This window comes from Mandrillus leucophaeus, unplaced genomic scaffold, assembly GCF_000951045.1.
Source record: "Mandrillus leucophaeus isolate KB7577 unplaced genomic scaffold, Mleu.le_1.0 Scaffold39, whole genome shotgun sequence".
Lineage (NCBI taxonomy): Eukaryota > Metazoa > Chordata > Mammalia > Primates > Cercopithecidae > Mandrillus > Mandrillus leucophaeus.
In genome coordinates this window covers 1,515,104-1,536,158 of record NW_012104142.1, presented here as the reverse complement: position 1 = coordinate 1,536,158, position 21,055 = coordinate 1,515,104, and the positions used below count along the sequence as shown (strand labels likewise).

At 39.4% G+C, this 21,055-nt stretch overlaps 1 protein-coding gene across 1 annotated transcript in view; it reads left to right on the top strand.

The window, feature by feature from the left end:
• PPA1 (pyrophosphatase (inorganic) 1) overlaps nt 1-21,055 on the top strand; it is a 33,378-nt gene that overhangs the window by 4,983 nt on the left and 7,340 nt on the right. Inside the window, exons 3-8 of the mRNA XM_011991053.1 lie at nt 9,328-9,381; nt 10,212-10,331; nt 13,213-13,299; nt 14,212-14,338; nt 18,109-18,236; nt 18,500-18,585. Of these exons, the coding sequence (XP_011846443.1) occupies nt 9,328-9,381; nt 10,212-10,331; nt 13,213-13,299; nt 14,212-14,338; nt 18,109-18,236; nt 18,500-18,585 (602 nt within the window). The remainder of the gene's footprint in view (nt 1-9,327; nt 9,382-10,211; nt 10,332-13,212; nt 13,300-14,211; nt 14,339-18,108; nt 18,237-18,499; nt 18,586-21,055) is intronic.

Here is a 21,055-nt window from a genome sequence, read left to right as displayed (position 1 = left end):
ATCTGATTTCCTGGGAGTTGATATAAACTGCAGAATCCTTCCCTCTTGAATTGGCCCCATTGGGTTGGCTTGAATTATCTGCTTGTTGTATTACAGTATGTATACCATACTGTAGCATCTCAGACCATTTTGAGCAATGAAGAGGTATAAAATGATGACCCTAAGTTTATTGATAATACCCTGGCATACAGGTGTGCTACAGGAAGAAAACATTTTCTTGACATAGAGCTGTTTTCCCAGTGTTCATAATTGATTGTATTCCTACCAAGGACCAGAATGATCATAGATGTTTTGGTACCTACTCTTATTGCTGCTTCAAGTTACTCCAAAATAGGAAACAAGCTACATTTTGGTGTCCTGTTAAATGTGTTCACTTAGATTACTCAGGGACACTGAAGTCTTATAAGGGACTGGTTGTGTCTATAAAGTGGATTACTCAAATGAAGACTCTGCCCTTGGCCTGCCCTGTCCCAGCTCAAAAGCACAGGCTCTTATGACTCTGGATTTTACCAGTGGTCTAGACCTCAGTGGACCTTGGGCAGGAGCCTTCCTGTCTGACAGGCCGGAAAGAATTCTTTTGTTTTGTTTTTAAGGAAGTTACTTGTTTAAAACACAAATAAAGGTGTGGTAGACATCATTTTGGATTATAGCCTTTAAAAAAAATCTGAGTAACTTGATTCGTTAGAGTGTGATTTTCTTTCTTTTTTATAAAAAAATCCATTGTGATTAATTTTACATGAATACATTCTTATGAGCTTGGCCTTGGACTTTGTTTCTAATGTGGTCAGTCGTCTGAGGGATGATAATGGGGGAATGTTGATCAAGTGAGCGTGTACCTTTAACATGGCTCAGTCAGCTCCACTAAGGAAAAATGTCCAAGGACTCATATCCATATCAGACCTTTTTTTTTTTTTTTTTTTGAGACAGGGTCTCACTTTGTCACCTAGGCTGGAGTGCAGTGGCATGATCGTGGCTTACTGCAGCTTATACCTCCCAGGCACAAGTGATTCTCCTGCCCCAGCCTCCTGAATAGCTGGGACCACAGGCACATACCACCACGCCCAGCTAATTTTTCTATTTTTTTGTAGAGATGGGGTTTCCCTATGTTGCCCAGGCTGGTCTCAAACTCCTGGTTTAAGCGATCTGCCCACCTCAGCCTCCAAAAGTGCTGGGGTTGCAGGCGTGAGCCACTGTGCCCAACCCATATCTGGACCTTTTAATGTGGCTATTCAGTTCGGCATATGCCGTTAGGTAATCAGTCCAGCCAGTTCTGGAAAATCTTTTGACTCGGGTACCCTTCTTTGATTATTTCCAAATCCAGTGGGTAGAGAAGGTAAAGGCAAGGGCTCACTGGATATTTTTAAATTGCAGGGATGTCCTTTGCTCTGGATCAATTTTAGGATCAAATATAAAAGCACCTGTAGCTCAGAGTATCTTCTAACATAAAACTTCTGAGATACCAGAAATTTTCCAAAACATGGTAATAAACAGTGTGAAACACTGGGCAGATAAAAGCTTTCTGTAAATCTTAAAGTGCTCAAATATCATGACCTGATTTTTTAGTTCTGGAAATCAGATATTTTTCTATTCCGTATCTTAAACTTTCATGTTAAATTCTAATTCTGACAATGTAGGGTTCTGTTTTTGTCAGGTGATTGTTGGGAGCATATAGAAGCACGTATAAATACGGAATATGTGTTTCTTTTTTTCCCTTCTGAAAGAAAGTCAAGCCTCTAATCAAACAGATTGATGCTTCAGAAACTTAAAAGAATATTATCTACAATTTGGCATAAATGCATTTTTCTTGGGAACGTCTCCATTGTCAAAATTGTTAGTTATTGCAAAACAGAAAAGTTTGACAACTGGAAATGCAGACCCTTGTGCTTGATATTATAAAGACATTAAAATAAACAGATTATGCTTAGAATATCTGTTTTCAAAATGTAGTCATCATAAAGCTTATCTGAAAAGAAAAAATAGCAAAGATAGCAGCTTTGTCTTCCCCCCACCCTTTTTTTTTTTTTAAGACAGGGTCTCACTCTGTTACCCAGGCTGGAATGCAGTGGTGTGATCTTGGCTCACTGCAGCCTCCACCTCCTGGGCTCGAGCAATCCTCCCACCTCAACCTCCTGGGTAGCTGGGACTACAGGTGCGCACCACTGTACCTGGCTAGTTTTTTTGTATTGGTAGAGATAGACTTTCACTGGTCCTGAACTCCTGAGCTCAAACAATCCACCCACCTCAGCTCCCAAAGTGCGGGATTACAGGCATGAGCTACCACACCCAGCCAGCAGCTTATTCTTAATTATGACATGACAAATTAAGTTATTGCTCTACGTAGGTACATATGGTAGTGTGTAGTAGCAAATACAGGCATTTATTTGAGCTGCAATGAGTAGAAGATCTATGTAACTGGAAAACAAATGAGTATTTCTAAAAGTTTTGTGTGTATGTGTTTTAATTTCTTTAATAAGTTAATATTCTCCCTTGGAATCTTAACACAATTTTTTGAGCAAATGTTTTTTGGGTTGGTGTAAGTCATGTCTTTCTTTACTAAGTCACAATTCTAAGTGAATAAGGGGCACAACAGTGTGAACTTCGGTCATCATATTTCTTTCTGATAGCTTCTCAAATAGACTTCTGTCACTGTTGATGAAATATTTCAGGTATCCATATACTTTTAACAAATTAGAGTATATCCTTCTAGAATCATATTACCAACTTTACAGCCAGAATAGAGTTAAGAGCCATTGTCATTTGGTGAGCAGTGAATAAGGTAAAGTATTGTTGGAAATGATGAAATCTGGTATACCTTTTCGAAAGCTTCTTTATGGGGATGGAACATTTTCTTTTAACTACATGAGTTCTTCTGATAGGGATTTTATACTCCAAAACTAGTCTAGAAGTTAAAAAAAAAAAAAAGAAAAAAAAGGAAAGCTTGGTTTGGATTAGCTTCTTGCTGTATGTTTATTCTCTAGATAAATTTAGAAGAAAATTCTCTCCACCGCTACTGTTTTTCCTCCAAATTTTATTGCAAAACAATAAAGATTTAAAAACGGGGGGTGGACTAGGTGCCGTGACTCATGCCCATAATTCTAGCACTCTGGGTGGCCTAGGTGGATGAATTGCTTGAGCTCAGGAGTTCAAGACCAGCCTCAGCAACATGGTGAAACCCTGTCTTTACCACAAAAAAAGAGAAAAAAAAAAATTTAGCTGGGTGTGGTGGCAGGTGCCTGTGGTCCAGAAGGGCTGAGGTAGGAGGATCACTTGAGCCCTGGAGACACAGGTTGCAGTGAGCTGAGATCGTGCCACTGCACTTCAGCCTGGGTGACACGTGAGACTCTGTCTCAAAATAAATAAATAAATAAGAGTGGTGGTACCAGAGGGTGATTTTTGTGTTTCTTTCTAAGCCTGGTATTTGCTAGATTTCTGAAGTTATCTAGAGAAACACACAATGAGTCAACTTGAAAATGCTAATGTCAGCCACTTGGTGTAATTCTGTAGTATAGTTCATCGAATTTACCAAATCCAGGGTTAGAAATAAGTCCCAATGCCGGGCGCGGTGGCTCATGCCTGTAATCCCAACAGTCTGGGAGGCCGAGGTGGGCGGATCACCTGAGGTCGGGAGTTTGAGACCAGCTTGGCCAACATGGTGAAACCCCGTCTCTACTAAAAATACCCAAATTAGCTGGGTGTGGTGGTGCATGCCTGTAATCCTAGCTACTCGGGAGGCTGAGGCAGGAGAATCACTTGAACCCAGGAGACTGAGGTTGCGGTGAGCCAAGATTGCACCATTGCATTCCAGCCTGGGCAACAAGAGCGAAACTCTGTCTCAAAAAATGAAATAAAATAAATAAATAAGAAATAAGTCTCGGCCGGGTGCGGTGGCTCAAGCCTGTAATCCCAGCACTTTGGGAGGCCGAGACGGGTGAATCACGAGGTCAGGAGATCGAGACCATCCTGGCTAACACGGTGAAACCCCGTCTCTACTAAAAAATACAAAAAACTAGCCGGGCGAGGTGGCAGGCGCCTGTACCTGTAGTCCCAGCTACTCGAGAGGCTGAGGCAGGAGAATGGCGTGAACCCGGGAGGTGGAGCTTGCAGTGAGCTGAGATCCGGCCACTGCACTCCAGCCTGGGCGACAGAGCGAGACTCCGTCTCAAAAAAAAAAAAAAAAAAAAAAAAAAGAAATAAGTCTCAATAAGGACACATTGAACTTAACTGCTAAGATTTAAAGATGAGATGTAATTAAATTAAGAGCATGTTCTCTAAATATATACTTAACTGCATTAGTAATAACAGCCTACCAAATGGCCATAGCCTGTTCATTAGTAAATGACTTGTCAGACTACTGACTTGGTCCACAAGACTCTAACCAGTTTGGAGATGAGACTGGCCCTCACCGTATTACTGTAATTAATATTCCTGTTTAATTAGTGAAGTTATAAGCCTAACCAAGATATAGGAGATATTTCTTCTATTCCTGAAACATTTTTATTTTAAATCTTTTTGATTAATGGAGTGATACAATGTAGACTTGCTGAGTTGCCAATTTCCTTAGAATCTGGACATCTTTAACATTTTGTTGTAACATCTTGACTACTTGATAAAATGATTATAAATCTGGGAAGTAAAATAGACTTTTATTTTTTTGTAGAGACAGAATCTATGTTGCTCAGACTGGTCTTGAACTCCTGGCCTCAAGCGATCCTCCTGCCTCAGCCTCCCAAAGTGCTGGGTTTACAGGCACAAGCCACCATACCTGGCCTGAAATAGACAGTTATATTTCTGACTTTGGGAAGTCAGAGCTAAAGTTATACTTTGCCTTTTCCCATATCCCCCACTGGTTTATCAGCAAGGTAATTATTGGGTTTACCAAAATCATCCCTTTAGGGAGACTTAACTTCCTTCTTTTCTGAAGCTGTTAACAGAGCTGAGAGCTCTGATGCCAGACCAATGACTGAGACTCCAAAGCATGGTAGGATTGGAGGATGGAATTCTGGGAAGTCCTAACAATGGGGGTAACAAGATAGTAAATCCAAGATCCAGCTAAGTAACAGTTGAAAGCAGTTGGGATTAAAGAAGAAGGAATGAATTTGTAACTGAGTAGTACTAAATTTCTTAAAATCGCTATTTTTTAAGTGCATGAATACTGGAATCATTAAAACGCATAAAAACAGTATAGTTTTTATAGCAACAGAGTTGCTATAAAATTCATTGAATCTCTCATATCAGTTGCCCTGAAAAATCCTAAATATCACTGTTGTTCACCTAGTGGCAACTCTGAATTATTAGCCAGGATGTCTAGAAGAAAGTTGTTCTTTAGCAGTAATTCCTGCCGAAGTATGTGGGACACCCCCTCCTTATAAGTACAGAGCTGGGCAGGATGGCTTATGCCTGTAATTCCAGCTACTAGGGAGGCATAGACGGGAAGATCGCTTGAGGCTAGGAATTAGAGACATATCCTGACTTCATCTCCAAAAACATAATTAAAAAACAATTAGCCAGGTGTGGTGGTGCACACCTGTAGGCCCAGCTACTCAGGAGGCTGAGGCAGGAGGATTGCTTGAGACTAGGAGTTGGAGGCTGTAGTGAGCTATGATTGCATCACTGTACTCCAGTCTGGGTGACAGAGTGAGACCTCGTCTTTCTCTCTTTTTAAATTTTTTTTTAAGAGACGGGTCTTGCTATGTTAGTCAGGTTGGTCTTGAACTCTTGACCTCAAGCAGTCCTCCTGCCTCTGCCTCCCAAAGTGCTAAGATTATAGGCATGAGTTGCCACGCCTGGCTGAGACAAGTATTACTACAGCATCTACATGAATTTGAAAGTGTGCTAAACATTGATTTTTACAGATGAGTCACTCACCCCAAGTTGTAGCATGAGGCCTACAAGCTGGAGTACCTGATTTAGCAGGCGAGAATTCTACCCCTGAACCACCACCAATGCTACCAGCAGGAAGTATCTGATTTGGAAATCCAGCGCTTTGGGAGTTAAAATAACTTTTATTTTGTTCATTGCTAGTCTTCAGAGCCTGGAAAAGTACCTGGCACATCCTGGTGGTCCACAAAAAATATTTGTTGGAAAAAATCAATGAATTGATTCTGGCTTTTGCAGGTACTCCCTGCTGTTTTTGCCCAGCTAATTTCTTCTTCTTTTTTTTTTTTTCTTTTGAGATGGAGTCTTACTCTGTTGCCCAGGCTGGAGTGCAGTGGTGTGATCTCGGTTCACTATAACCTCTGCCTCCCAGGTTCACGCCGTTCTCCTGCCTCAGCCTCCCGAGTAGCTGGGACTACAGGCGCCCGCCACTATGCTTGGCTAATTTTTTTTGCATTTTTAGTGGAGATGAGTTTTCACCGTGTTAGCCAGGATGGTCTCCATCTCCTGACCACGTGATCCACCCACCTTGGCCTCTCAAAGTGCTGGGATTATAGGTGTGAGCCACCACGCCTGGCCTCACCCAGCTATATTTCTAAAAAGCACCAGACCTTCAGGCTTTTGTTCGCTGTAGAATTCTCTCACCATTATCTGAAGGATGTTTTCTTCCTTGTTATTTTTTTCCTTCCCATTAATTATGTAGATTTATGTTATTAGGTAATGCTGTTTTGAGAGTCTATACATATTTGTCATTTAATGCTATTAAAGTGTTCAATATAGTTTCTAAACTTTGAATTAGTTATTTCAGCTCTATTTGCTATATCTTTCTTGAAGCAATGTATTCATTTGGTGGCTTTTTTTTTTTTTTTTGAGACGGAGTTTCGTTCTTGTTGCCCAAGGTGGAGTACAATGGGGCGATCTCGGCTCACTGCAACCTCCACTTCCCAGGTTCAAGCAATTCTCCTGCCTAAGCCTTCCCAAGTAACTGGGATATGACCGGCTAATTTTTATATTTTTAGTAGAGACAGGGTTTCTTCATGTTGGTCAGGCTGGTCTTGAACTCCCTACCTCAGGTGATCCACTCGCCTCGGCCTTCCAAAGTGCTAGGATTACAGGCGTGAGCCACCACGCCTGGCCTGGTGGCGTTTTAACAAAATTAACAGCTAATCTTGGCGAGCTCTTCAGTTGATCTTTCATGTCATAACAGCTCCATCTTGTGAATCTTTAGGGTACTGCTACTGAAAACCGAAAGCCCTGACTTTTCTTTTCACAGACCTACAGATCTCATTTTTACGCCTGAGGAGTGGACAAAACTCTTGAAAACTTAGTGGGCAAGGTGAAATGTAGTCAAAGATTGGTTCTGAGGTTTTCTACCCAGGATGAACAATCAGGATTACATTTTCTAAACCATCTAGTTATTTTAGAGGGATACAGGGATACAGCAGTGTCTTCAGTCCTAGATTCATTCTTTTGGTTTTTATGTTGTACTGGGTAGGTGAGGTGTCAGGAGGCTTGGTGCAGAAACCCATGGATGCTTTAGTCTTCCATGGTTTCAGCAGGAACTTAAAATGACAGAAGTTTTACACTTTTGAATTGAAATCAGTGTAGTTTTTCTGCTTGGTACCAGCAAGGTAATTATTAACTTGAAACCTTTGACTTACTCCCTTGTGGCTTATCAGTTCCCGTGTTTTGATGGAAAGTAGCAAAGAAGTAATTCTAAAGAGTGGTGTAACCAAGTGATTTTCATTTTAAGTTAAGTTCTTAAAATGTACTTTACCAGTCTGGGTAACATGGCAAAACTCCATCTCTACCAAAAAAAATTATATATATATATATATATCTTTTATCTATCTATCTATCTTAGCTGGATGTGGTGGCATGCACCTGTAGCTCCAGCTACTCAGGAGGCTGAGATGGGAAGATTGCTTGAGCCAGGGTAGTTGAGGCTTCAGTGAGTCAAGCTCATGCCACTGCACTCCAGCCTGGGTGGCAGAGTGAGACCCTGTCTCAAAAAAAGAAAAAGAAAGAACATTTTATAAGCATGACTGCAGGCCAGGTGCGGTGGCTCACACCTATAATCCCAGCACTTTGGGAGGCCAAGGCAGGTAGATCACCTGAGGTCAGGAGTTTGAGACCAGCCTGCCAACATGGTGAAATTCCATCTCTACTAAAAATACAAAAATTAGCCCGGTGTAGTGGCACGCCCCTGTGTAATCCCAGCTACTTGGGAGGCTGAGACAGGAGAATCACTTGAACCCAGGAGGTGGAGGTTGCAGTGAGCCAAGATTATGCCACTGCGCTCCAGCCTGGGTGACAGAAAACAGTTATTAGAGATTTAGCTTCATCTGTGCGCTTTGTAGAGGCTGAAAACTGAAAAACTGCAGTTAAAGTTCTATTCCTTGAAAAAAAAATAGTATTCTGAATAATTAAAGCTCAAGTTTAAATAACCTATGCCATATTTAACTCCAGTGTGCAAAATGGGTTGGCAAAGTATGGTTTGTTTTTCATTATGTTTTTAAACTGCACATCTGAGAATTTACTCCCTGAATATATCCATTTTATAGTAGTCAATTTAAGGCTATAAGCCAATTACAACAGAACTGTCATTGATTAAAATATTTTTAGAGCATATTCTCTTATCTTCAAAGTCAAAGTCCTTTTGAGGGGGTCTTTATTTCTAAAAACAGCCAAATTGGGAGAATAATATGGATAATGAAGCTGATGAGTTTTGTTTGATGCTAAAACTAAAGTATGACCAAGTAATTAGGTTGACGGAGGTTCGCCTTATAAACTAAAGTATGATCAAGTAATTAGGCTGTCTTGGGGTTTGTCTTACAAACCATCTCTGAAATGGAAGCTCTGAAAACATTTTGAGTAATTGCAGTGTCTCTGAAGGAAATAACACTGGCCTTTGGAGAGTGTTTTGAAGATGGTCTTCTTCAGAGATACAGGTTCTGTTATGTTTATTTAAGAACTGTTTCCTTCCTAGGAACATTCTTTCCACTGTCAATTTTTATTCTGAAACACTTAAAGCATACAGAAAAGTTAAAAGATTTATATAGTAAGTTGGCTGGGCAAGATGGCTCACACCTGTGATCCCAGCACTTTGGGAGGTAGAGGCAGGAGGATCACTTGAGGCCAGGAGTTTGAGACCAGCCTTGGCAACATAGTAAGAGCTTGTCTCTACAAAAAATTTAGAAGTAAATAAAAATTAAGAAGAACTATACAGTAAGCAATCGTATACTGACCACCTTGATTCTATAATGAATATTTTCCTATAATTGCATTATTTCTTCATCCATCATTCTCTTTTTTTTTGATGCATTTTGTTGAAAATCCAATTGACTTCAAAGATCTGATACAATGAACAGTTTGACTTTGGAAGAAATAGTGCATGCTCCCTCAAAGAACAAATTGGCTCCTGTGACCATCTCACTTTCTCTGTTTTTTCAGGATGTGTTCCACATGGTAGTTGAAGTGCCACGCTGGTCTAATGCAAAAATGGAGGTAATATTTCACTTTGCATTTGAGTGAGACTTAGGATATTGGTTTTGATCGAGTCACACTGACTTGATCAAGGGTGAACCATCTGAACTCCAAGGTTTTTCTCCGTCTGGTCCCAGTCTGTTTTCTAGTTGTATCTCCCATTGCCAGCAGTCTTCCCTTTGGGCTCCAGCTAAACTCAACTGTTTACAAATATGCCCCAAACTTTTCTTCCCAACATCTTTGCTTCCGATGTTCCCAAAACCTAGAATTACTTTTTCTCCTCTTACTCTCTGTAAGCCCATCACTGACCCCTCTTTAGTCACCCCAGCCACGGATACTCTCATTGGAATTCAGTTGCATGGTGTTAGTTTCTTTCTGACGATACCTACCATCATTGCCTTTTTGTTATGGATATTTATAACATTTTATACCACATACTCTTTTACAGTAATCACATTTTTTGTGTGTAATAAATACCCGAGTATTTGAATAATTTTAAATTCTGTAAAGGAAAATAAAATTGGATAGTATTTATTTTGCCCTTTTAATAAAAATTACAATATTTTTATCACTCAAACATTAGAATTTATTCCAGGTAATTTTAGTCTTTGCTTTCTAGAATTAGTAAATGTTCTTCTTCCCTTCTTGATAGTTCCTTTATCCCTCACATAACCTTTCCACTTAGTGGCTGATTATGGAAGCACCTTAGTTCAATTATAAAATTGTTAGGGATAGAATATATCATTAAAGTGGAATTAGGGAACATAGATACCATAATTCATTTCCTCAGATCCTTATTTGAATAGTATTTCACATCCAAATATGCCACGATTTGAAATTTTTTATTTCAGATTGCTACAAAGGACCCTTTAAACCCCATTAAACAAGATGTGAAAAAAGGAAAACTTCGCTATGTTGCGAATTTGTTCCCGTACAAAGGATATATCTGGAACTATGGTGCCATCCCTCAGGTATGTCTTCATGCAACTGCTGACAATGTACTTTTTAACTTACTAAATACTAACTTACTGCTATTCGCAAAAAAGATTTGAATACCTGTGGAGAGTTTTTTCTATGGTAGATTCTAAAAACATAAGAGTGGATAATTAACTCATTTGAATGCTTCCTTAAATAACTTATTTTCAAGATAAACTGAAAGGTAAATATTTACAATGTTTAAATTCAGATTTGAACATTTATTCTTTTCTGAAATATTTTTTCTTTTTTGGACTGGTTGTAAGCTATATAAATTCTCTACAGACCGAGTTGCAAGTCTATTCAGTCAAGAAAGACCGTATGGTAGTAGTCAAAAGCACTGATTTTTGGCACCAGACAGACCAGAGTTCAAATCCCAAGATGGCCACTTCCTAGCTTATCTAACTTGCCTCACTTTCTTTCTCCTTGAGACGTTAATATTGCCTCCCTGAGCTATTCACAGTATGTAGGTGGTATGGTTATTTCAAAAAATAAAGCACTTAACACCTGCACATACAAGCTCTCATAACTACTGACTTTTATGTTTAGAGTCTTGATTCCCTCTTCTTCAGGTCAAGCTCTTTGTGGTAAAGTAATGAGGGGATCCTGTTTTCTTAAATAGTGAACCCTTTGAGAAGGGTTGTTTACCAATTTATTCCTGGCACAATGTCAGTATGTAGCAGGTTCTTATTTAATATTTGAGTGAAGAATCACTAGGATCTTGTCTTTAATGAGTAAATGACTATTTAATTCTGGTTTGGCTAGGCCAGTGCTGTGGCACTTAAAATTTAATGCTGAGACACTAAATAAACATTCAGTTGAATTTGTTGATAAATGGTTTGTTTTTATTAACAATGAAGTCTGTTAAATGGAACCTACTATGAAACAACCTATAAGATAGTAGAACATAGGTCTGACCCATCTGGCTTGTTAGGTAAGCACAAAGTCATTTGTTTGTCTTAATTACAGTGTTTCACCTTATACTTTAATTGATTTTTGTTGTTGTTGTTGTTGTTGTTGTTTTTGAGATGGAGTCTCACACTGTTGCCCAGACTGGAGTGCGGTGGCACAATCTTGGCTCACTGCAACCTCTGCCTCCCAGTTTCAAGCGATTCTCTTGCCCCAGCCTCCTGAGTAGCTGGGATTACAGGCACCCGCCACCACGCCCAGCTAATTTTTTGTATTTTTATTAGAGATAGGGTTTCACTATATTGACCAGACTGGTCTCAAACTCCTGACCTTTTCATCTGCCTGCCTCGGCCTCCCAAAGTGCTGGGATTACAGGCATAAGCCACCACACCCGGCCTCAATGGATTTATTAATAGTATTCAGCCTTGATATATCATCCTTGTCGGAGAACATTGCTGAAATACTTACTATTCTGTGGGTTGGATTTTGCTTTCTTAATGTTGGATTTGTTAGATGTGGTCTTCCTTTATCACCCTTCTCATTTATCTTTTGCCTTTACTCCAGCTGAGTAGCCAAAAAATCCAAGTAATGTGTTCCAGTTGGAGGAAAAAAGAACCAATAGCAACAGCTACATTTTAAACCTAACATCCTGGCTAGCACAGGCTATCAGTGTTTTTGTGAGATGTTCTGCAAGGACTCTGGCTTACAATTTAGGAAGGAAAGAAAACCAGTCATGTAAAGTTCTGGAAAATCCTGATTAAACGTTTCAGTCTTGACTCCTGGTCAGTGATGATACTTTTAACATCAGAACATAACCTTTTGGCTGGGTGTGGTGGCTCATACCTGTAATCCCAGCACTTTGGGAGGCCAAGGTGGGAGGATCACCTGAGGTCAGGAGTTTAAGACCAGTCTGGCCAACATGGTGAAACCCCATCTCTACTAAAAATACAAAAATTAGCCAGGTATGGTGGCGTGTGCCTGTAATCCCAGCGACTCAGGAGGCTGAGACAGGAGAATTGCTTGAACATGAGAGGCAGAGGTTGCAGGGAGCCAAGATTGTGCCACTGCACTCCACCCAGTCTGAGTGACAGAGCAAGACTCTGTCTCAAAAAAGAAAAAGAACATAACCTTTCCATCTTACTATTCTTGCCTACCTACTTCTGTTTTGGGAATTTATTATAAAGAAAATCTAAGACCAGGTACAGTGGCTTATGCCTGTAATCCCATACTTTGGGACACCAAGGTGGGAGTATCACTTGAGCCCAGGAGTTTGAGACAAGCCTGGGCAACTTAGTGAGACCCTGTCTCTACCAAAAAAAAAAAAAAGAAAGAAAAGAAAACACACACACATGTTTGTGTGTTTTATTTTCTGTTTTTTTTTTTTTTTTTTTTTTTGAGATGGAGCCTCGCTCTGTTGCCCAGGCTGGAGTGCAGTGGCATCATCTAGGCTCACTGCAACCGCTGCTTCCTGGGTTCAAGCGATTCTTCTGCCTCAGCCTCCCAAGTAGCTGGTATTACAGGCATGCACCACCACGCCTGGCTAATTGTTATATTTTTAGTGTATACAGGGTTTCACCGTATTGGCTAGGCTGGTCTCGAACTCCTGACCTCAGGTGATCCACCTGCCTCAGCCTCCCCGGCCTAAAACCACACATCTTTAAAGTAAACGTTTCGGTCTATATTTGTGTTTTCCCTGTTGTCTCAGTTATTAAGTAGTTGGCTTTTGCTTGTTTTAAATAGGATCATTATCTGTTTTAAAGCTTAAATTTAGCATTATATGTGTAGTAGGAGCTACAACATTTAATTGAAACTATTGTGCGTAGTTAAGATTCTTACATGCGAATAAAGAACTAAAACAATGAGAAAAAAAATAGCTGAAGAGTCATAGGATGTTATCTATTATTCTCAACATGATCCATTTTGTCCATATGTATAGGAACGATATACACTAAGTATTATTTTTTTCAGACTTGGGAAGACCCAGGGCACAATGATAAACATACTGGCTGTTGTGGTGACAATGACCCAATTGATGTGTGTGAAATTGGAAGCAAGGTAATGAAATGTGACATTTTTTTCTTTAGTGTTGAGAGATTAATGAAGTATACCAAATTTCATACTTTAAAAAATACTGTGAGTAAAATGGATGAATATTAGTGAAATAATGATGTCTCTTTGGTATTAAAGGCTTCTCTTGCATTTTAAGCATTTGTACATTATAATTTGTACATTTAAACCTAGTCTGGGAAAAAAACATGTCTGTGTATGTATGATTGAACATATATCTGGAAAAACTGGACGTGTTCTGCATTGCTTTAGAAGATGGATAATTAGTCAATAGGTGAAAGGTACCAGGAGGGAAATTCCCTCTCAATCCATGGCAAACCTTGCCTAACGATTTAGAGTGATCAGTAAATTGACCCAAACCAAATAACCTCTTGAGTTGGAGATTCATGGTAGTAATTCCTCCATCAAGGAGGGTTGTTCTAAGATTCTGATTATAGTTATTTCTTTATGTCTCTCTCAGGCTCAGAGAAATAGTAAACAACTGAAAACAAAGTTTTCATTTTGTTTTTTAAGTCATAAACCTTTTAAGTCATTGTATGACTTGCTTAACTCAATGACTTTTATAAAATAAAAGGTAAAGCATATTAAGATACATATTTGAGACTATGGAGGACTTATTCTTCAGTATAATCAATGATAGTGCAAAAAGCATTGATTACCCTGAGCTATGTACTGGTTTCCCTATGACCTAGAAGAAAATAGGACCTATAAGTCCTGTTTTCAACTTTAATAGGACTGATGAAACATTTACTTACCTAGGTTTTTAAAATTTGCTTAAAGAAACAGTCTCCAGGTAAATTCACAAGAACTTGGCCTCTTTCTTACTTCCTGTTAGCCAAGTAAAACTGTCTTCTAGAGTTTCATTCTGTAATGTTGTCCTGACTTTGTCTATTGACTCAGGTATGTGCAAGAGGTGAAATAATTGGCGTGAAAGTTCTAGGCATATTGGCTATGATTGATGAAGGGGAAACCGACTGGAAAGTCATTGCCATTAATGTGGATGATCCTGATGCAGCCAACTATAATGGTAAGAAAATTTGAAGAGTCTGAAGTCTTTCTAATTAATTCATAAACACCACCAAACTTAACCTGTAATGACAGAATTGTAAGCCCATTACTTCAACTGTTAAAGGATGGAGGAACAAAGCACTGTTCAAGCATTATTTCTATGACTACTTGTAATTAACTAAGTACACTTTCTCCTTCATTCCAGAACAGAAAAAATCTGGTAAGTTCTTACTGTTTCTTTGTCCTTTCCTTCCCCACATACCAGCACTCAGTTGCTATGTTTATTTATTTTAAAACATTTAATTGAGATATTCACATATCAAAGAGTCACCACTGTAAAATGCACAATTCAGTGGTTTTTAGTATATTCACTAAGTTGTACAACCATCACCACTCTCTAATTGCAGAACATTTCATCAGCCCAAAAGGAAATCCTGTGTCCATGAGCTATCACTCTCTGTCCCACTTCCCTCAGTCCCAGGTGACTGCGGATCTCTTTTGTGCCTATGGATTTGCCTATGCTGTCATTTCATGTAAATGGCATCATATAGGTTGCCTCTGTGTCTGGTTTATTTCACTTAGTGAAATAAGTGTTTTCAGGGTTCATCCATATTGTAGCATGTATCAGCACTTCATTCCCCCTCTCTTTTTTTTTTTTTGATGGTAAAATTTACGTAACATAAAATTCACCATTTTAATGGAAGTGTACACTTCAGTGGCATTTCATTCATTCACAAGGTTGTGCAGCCATCACCACTAGTTCAAGTCATTCCCTATTCCCTCCTCCTCTCCAGGCCCTGGCAACCACTAATCTGCTTTTTGTCTTTATGGAGTTGCCTATTCTACCTATTCTAGGTATCTCATACATGGACTGGTACAATATGTGGATTTTTTTTTGTTGTTGTTTCTGGTTTCTTTCACTTAGTATAATGTTTTCTAGGTTCATCCATATTGCATATTGTAGCATCTGTCAGTACTCCTTTTTATGGTTGAATATTATTCCATTGTGTGGATATACTACATTTTGTTTATCCATTCATCAGTTGATGGACGTTTGGGTTGTTTTGACTGTGTAATGCTGCCATGAACATTCCTGTACAAGTTTTTGTGTGGACTTATGTTTTTATTCTTGGGTACATACATAGGAGTTGCCAAAGCTAGAACAATTTGAGCAAGAAAATAAAGTAGTATTTTAATATAACCTGGAACATAAAATAAATATCCATGAGTCTATACTGACATAAATAAATGATTGAATAAATAAACAAATGAGGAAGAATAGATAAATCTCAAAGCAGAAGAATTCCAAATAATTTAGGTAGATACTCCATTCTCAAGGAGGTCCTTAATTGTGAGTTGTGCATGGTGACTTCCTTCCAACGAGTACAATGTGGGTAAGGGACAGGAGAGAATGACTTTACAGCACAGAAACTTGACAAACACTGCCTCAGCCAGGTGATGGAGGTCAATGTCAGCAGTGATAAGAGTCACCTTGAGAGCATGTTCCCTCAAAATGATGTGATGTATATTTGCATCTGTGTTAATTCATTGAAGAAGGACTGGAAGAATGCCAATCCTTTAACGTTTCGTTTCAATTTTGAAAGGTGAGAGTGCATTCACACCATCTGTTCACTAACTTGGTGGTGCGGCTCTGTTCTATAGGTCAGTGCCTGCATTTCCAATGTACTTCTTATACAAGAGAACTTGGCATGCTGTGGCCATGATTAGTGAAGCCAAACCCGTCACTCTGTCAGCACTCAGTTACTAAGGCATTATTTCCCTGCAGTTCAGGTTATTAGAACCGTGAAAACTTTCTTAGGGTGGCTGGTCCCATGGTGCAAGTAGTATGCAGCTTTCCCTAATGTCAACCTAAGGCAGTATCTATTGTCCATCCTGTAGCTTGCCCCTGTGCATCTCTTCCATTTGCTGTCCCTGAGTTGCATGCGTATAACAAAATGTTAAACTTCAGTGTTTTCCTGAGTTCTGTGAATCATTTTAGCAAATTAGGGAACTTAGGGAGAGGATTGTGAAAACCCCCAATTTATAGCTGATCAGTCAGAAGTACAGGAGGCATCTGAAGTGGGGCAGTCTTATGAGACTGGGCCCCTAACCTTTGAGATCTGATGCTAACTCCAGGTAGATAGTGTCAGAATCACACTGAATTACTGAGCACCCAGTTGGTTTCTGAATAAATGGAGAATTGGTTTCTGGTATTGGAAAACATCAACATTTGCATGTTGGATTTCTGGATTTCCAAATTATTTCTGTATCAGGTGACACATTTTATGTAAATTATAAGTTCTTTGAAATTTACTAGTGCTTAAACATTGCCCAGTGCATTCTGTAAAGTTTCCGTACTTTTAGTGATACTATGATAATAGAATGCATGCTATTCTTTACGCAGATTATAAATTGGATTGAATTATAAATCGGCCGGGCGCAGTGGCTCACGCTTGTAATCCCAGCACTTTGGGAGGCCGAGGCAGGTGGATCATGAGGTCAGGAGATCAAGACCATCCTGGCTAACACGGTGAAACCCCATCTCTACTAAAAATACAAAAAAACTAGTCAGGCATGGTGGTGGGCACCTGTACTCCCAGTTACTTGGGAGGCTGAGGCAGGAGAATGGCGTGAACCCAGGAGGCGGAGCTTGCAGTGAGCCGAGATCCAGCCTGGGAGACAGAGTGAGACTTCATCTCAAAAAAATAAATAAATTGGATTGAAGCAATGTTATCTTATACAAATATAAATAAGCTTTTGTTGTTGTCAAATGTATTTCTCTTCCTCATAATACTTTTCCTAACTGACTTTTTAGCATGTGTATCTCCGTTTGCTTGCATTGTGCAGGAGTTTGTTGTTTAAAGTGCAGTTTGATGACATTGAGGCTAGCCATTGTTGATGGCTACACAGAAACTTAAAGTTTTTTAAGCAGTACACTTTTCTGTCAGCCAGAACTAAAGTATTGTTATATACAGTGCCTGTACTATCCAGCAAAGTCTACTCACATTTAATACATAACCCAACAATGGATATCAATCTAATCTATTTTTCTTATCTTTTAGTACGCAATAGTGTTGTGATTCTCTGACATATAGCCTCTGCCTCTGGACCAGGGATAGTACCTCAAGCCTGTAATCCCAGTGCTTTGGGAAGCCAAGGCAGGAGGATTGCTTGAGCCCAGGAGTTTGAGACCAGCCTGGGTAACATGACAAGACCCCATCTCTACAAAAAATTTAAGAATTAGCTGGGCATGTGCATGCTTATAGTCCCAGCTACTCAGGAGGCTGAGGTGAGAGGATCACCTGAGCTCTGGAGGTCAAGGCTGCAGTGAGCCTTGTTCGGGCCACTGCATTCCAGCCTGGGTGACAGAGAGAGACCCTGTCTCCAAAAAAAAAAAAAAGATAACCTCTGTCTTTTTCAGTATCTTGTACACTTCTCATAGGAATTATCTACATCTGCCAAACTGGTTGTTTCATTATGTAGCCACCAGCTGTTTGCCCTTACCTAACAGAGATTACTATTGCACTGATTGTTCTCTGTACTTAATGTTAGAGATATTCGGAGACACTAGATGATTTCCTTTCAATGTATGGCTTCTCTTCTCAACAAGGGGCTTCGCTCCAACATTATCTTGAACTTCCACGATAAGTCATTCCACAGCTCTTTCAAAATAAGTACTTGGAATTTTTGTTGAATGTGTAATTATTTGTGCATCTTGAAATCTGCTTATTCTCTTTCTTTTTTAAAAAAATCATTGTCACTGTCATCTTATGCTTCTTCTCTTCTTAGATATCAATGATGTCAAACGGCTGAAACCTGGCTACTTGGAAGCTACTGTGGACTGGTTTAGAAGGTATAAGGTTCCTGATGGAAAACCAGAAAACGAGTTTGCTTTTAATGCAGAATTTAAAGATAAGGTAATATGTCATTCAGAACTGTAGCTTTAGGCTCATTTCTATTGAGACTTAAAATTTGACCATATTGTTACTATCTAAAGATTCATAAAACAGAAGTCTGGAAACATAACACAGTCTTGGTGTTTATTCACTTTAATATTCTCTTCCATTTTTAGAATAAGGAAATGATTCAAAAGAGACAAATTATCAGGCTTTGGGGAAATGTTGATAATAGGAAAAGAATACCTTTTTATCATTGTAATGCAAATCTCTTCAAATTATAGGACTTTGCAATTGATATTATTAAAAGCACTCATGACCATTGGAAAGCATTAGTGACTAAGAAAACGAATGGAAAAGGAATCAGTTGGTAAGTGTAAACACTTTGCATGTTTAACACACAAAGCAGACCAGCTTGCAGAAAAGGTTTTAATAATCATAAGACACTGTGCTGTTACTTTCACTTAGAAAAGAGATACAAGGCGGGGTGTGGTGGCTCATACCTGTCATTCCAGCAGTTTGGGAAGCCAAGGTGGACGGATCGCTTGAGCCCAGGAGTTGAAGACCAGCCTGGACAACATGGAGAAACCCTATCTCTACAAAAAGTACAAAAATTAGCTGGGCATGGTGGTACACACCTGTAGTCCCAGCTACGTGGGAGGCTGAGTTGGGGGGATCACCTGAGCCTGGGGAGGTTGAAGCTGCAGTGAGCCGTGATCGTACCACTGTACTCCAGCCTGGGCGACAGAGTGAGACTTGGTCTCAAAAAAAAAAAAAAAAAAGGAGAGAGAGAGTATGAGAAAAGGCTAATGTACGGAAATAATTCTCCCAGAAATCTTCTATTCTGTGTCAGGATAATGTCCTATAAAATGAAAACACTGTCCTTCAAACAGAAGAAAAATGGAGAAGAGTTATATATATTTGTGTAAAATTGTACAATCCTAAGAGTTGGCATTTGGCTGGGTGCTGTGGTTCATTCCTGTAATTCCGGCACTTTAGGAGGCTGAGGCAGGAGGATCACTTGAACTCAGGAACTGGAGACTGGTGGGGGCAACATAGTGAGACCTCATCTCTACTAAATATTAAAAAAACTAGCCAGGCCTGGTGGCGCTTGCCTGTAGCAATGCTGAGGTGGGAAGATCACTTGAGCCTTGGAGATCAAGGCTGCAGTGAGCTGTGATTGCCTCACTGCACTCCAGCTTGGGTGACTGAGCAAGACCCTGTCTCAAAAGAAAAAAAAAAAAGGAAAAAGATTTGGCTTTTAAGTTAACTTCTCTATTTTTTGGTATCTTAATGATTTCTATGAAAATGGTCTTAATGTATGTTAAATAACAGGTAAGCAAAGATGATTCATTTTTCATTTTGATGGAGTATTTCTTTTTTGTTGTTGTTGTTTGAGACAGAGTCTTGATCTTGTTGCCCAGGCTGGAGTGCAATGGCACTATCTCAGCTCACTGCCACCTCCGCCTCCCGGATTCAAGCGTTTCTCCTGCCTCAGCCTCCCGAGTAGCTGGGATTACAGGCGCATGCCACCATGCCTGGCTAATTTTTGTATTTTTAGTAGAGACGGGGTTTTGCCATGTTAACCAGGCTAGTCTCAAACTCCTGACTTCGTGATCCACCCGCCTTGGCCTCCAAAGTGGTGGGATTACAGGCGTGAGCCACCATGCCCGGCCTTGATGGAATATTTCTAATTGGGCATATATTATATTAATACTATAATGACTAATATATAGGAAAACTTGAACTATGGATAAACAAAAAAATGTATTTTTAAAATATCCATATTTTAGACTAAAGTGGGCTAAAAAAAACAAATTAGGATTGTATTATATATACAGCTTGTCTTACGATTTTTAAAATTTAACACTATATAATAAGCATTTCCTCATGTCATTAAAAATATAATTTTTTTTTAGAGACAGGGTCTCTCACCCAGGCTGAAGTGCGATGTTACTGTAATAGCTCACTGTAACCTCAAAGAAGTGATCCTTCTGTCTCAGCCTCCCAAGTAGCGGGGGACTACAGGCACAAATCACCACTCCCAGATGATTTTTAAATTTGTTGAAGAGACAGTGTCTTGCTATGTTGTCCAGACTGATCTTGGCCTCCTGGCTTCAAGTGATCCTCTCACAGCTCAGCCTCCAAAAGCACTTAGACTACAGATGCGAACCACCATGCCCAGTCTAGAAAGATCATATTTTAATAATATAATATTCCATCTCTGTATAATATGTTTTATGGATAAACCTTTTTATTTTTTATTTTTAAATCCCCTGCAAAGAAGGATAAACTATTTTTAATCATTTCTTATTATTGGACATTTTAGTTACTTGCAATTTTTCACTATTATTAATAGTGAAATAGTATATGGTAAACACCTTTGTAAATTACCGTTTCAGTCTTGAATTGGGTTCTTAGAGGTGGAATTTCTCTATCAAGACCTATGAGCTTTTTAAAAGGTTTTGGATACATTTTACAGAATTATTTTTCAGAAAGATTGAACCAGGACTCCTGCCAGAAGTGTCTGTTTCAGATGTCTCACCAGCACTACAGGAACTGGTTTTTTTTGTTTGTTTGTTTCATTATTTTTTCCAATTAAGAAAGATATGTTTCTCATTTTAATTCACATTTCTCAGCTATTTCAGTGAGAGTTACAAAGCATTCAATCTCAGTTTGTTTGCCTTCTTTCCTTCCTTCTCCTCTTCTCTTCTCTTCTCTTCTCTTCTCTTCTCTTCTCTTCTCTTCTCTTCTCTTTTCTTTTTGTGACAAAGTCTTGCTCTGTCTCCAGGCTGGAGTGCAGTGGCATGATCTCGGCTCACTGCAACCTCTGCCTTCCA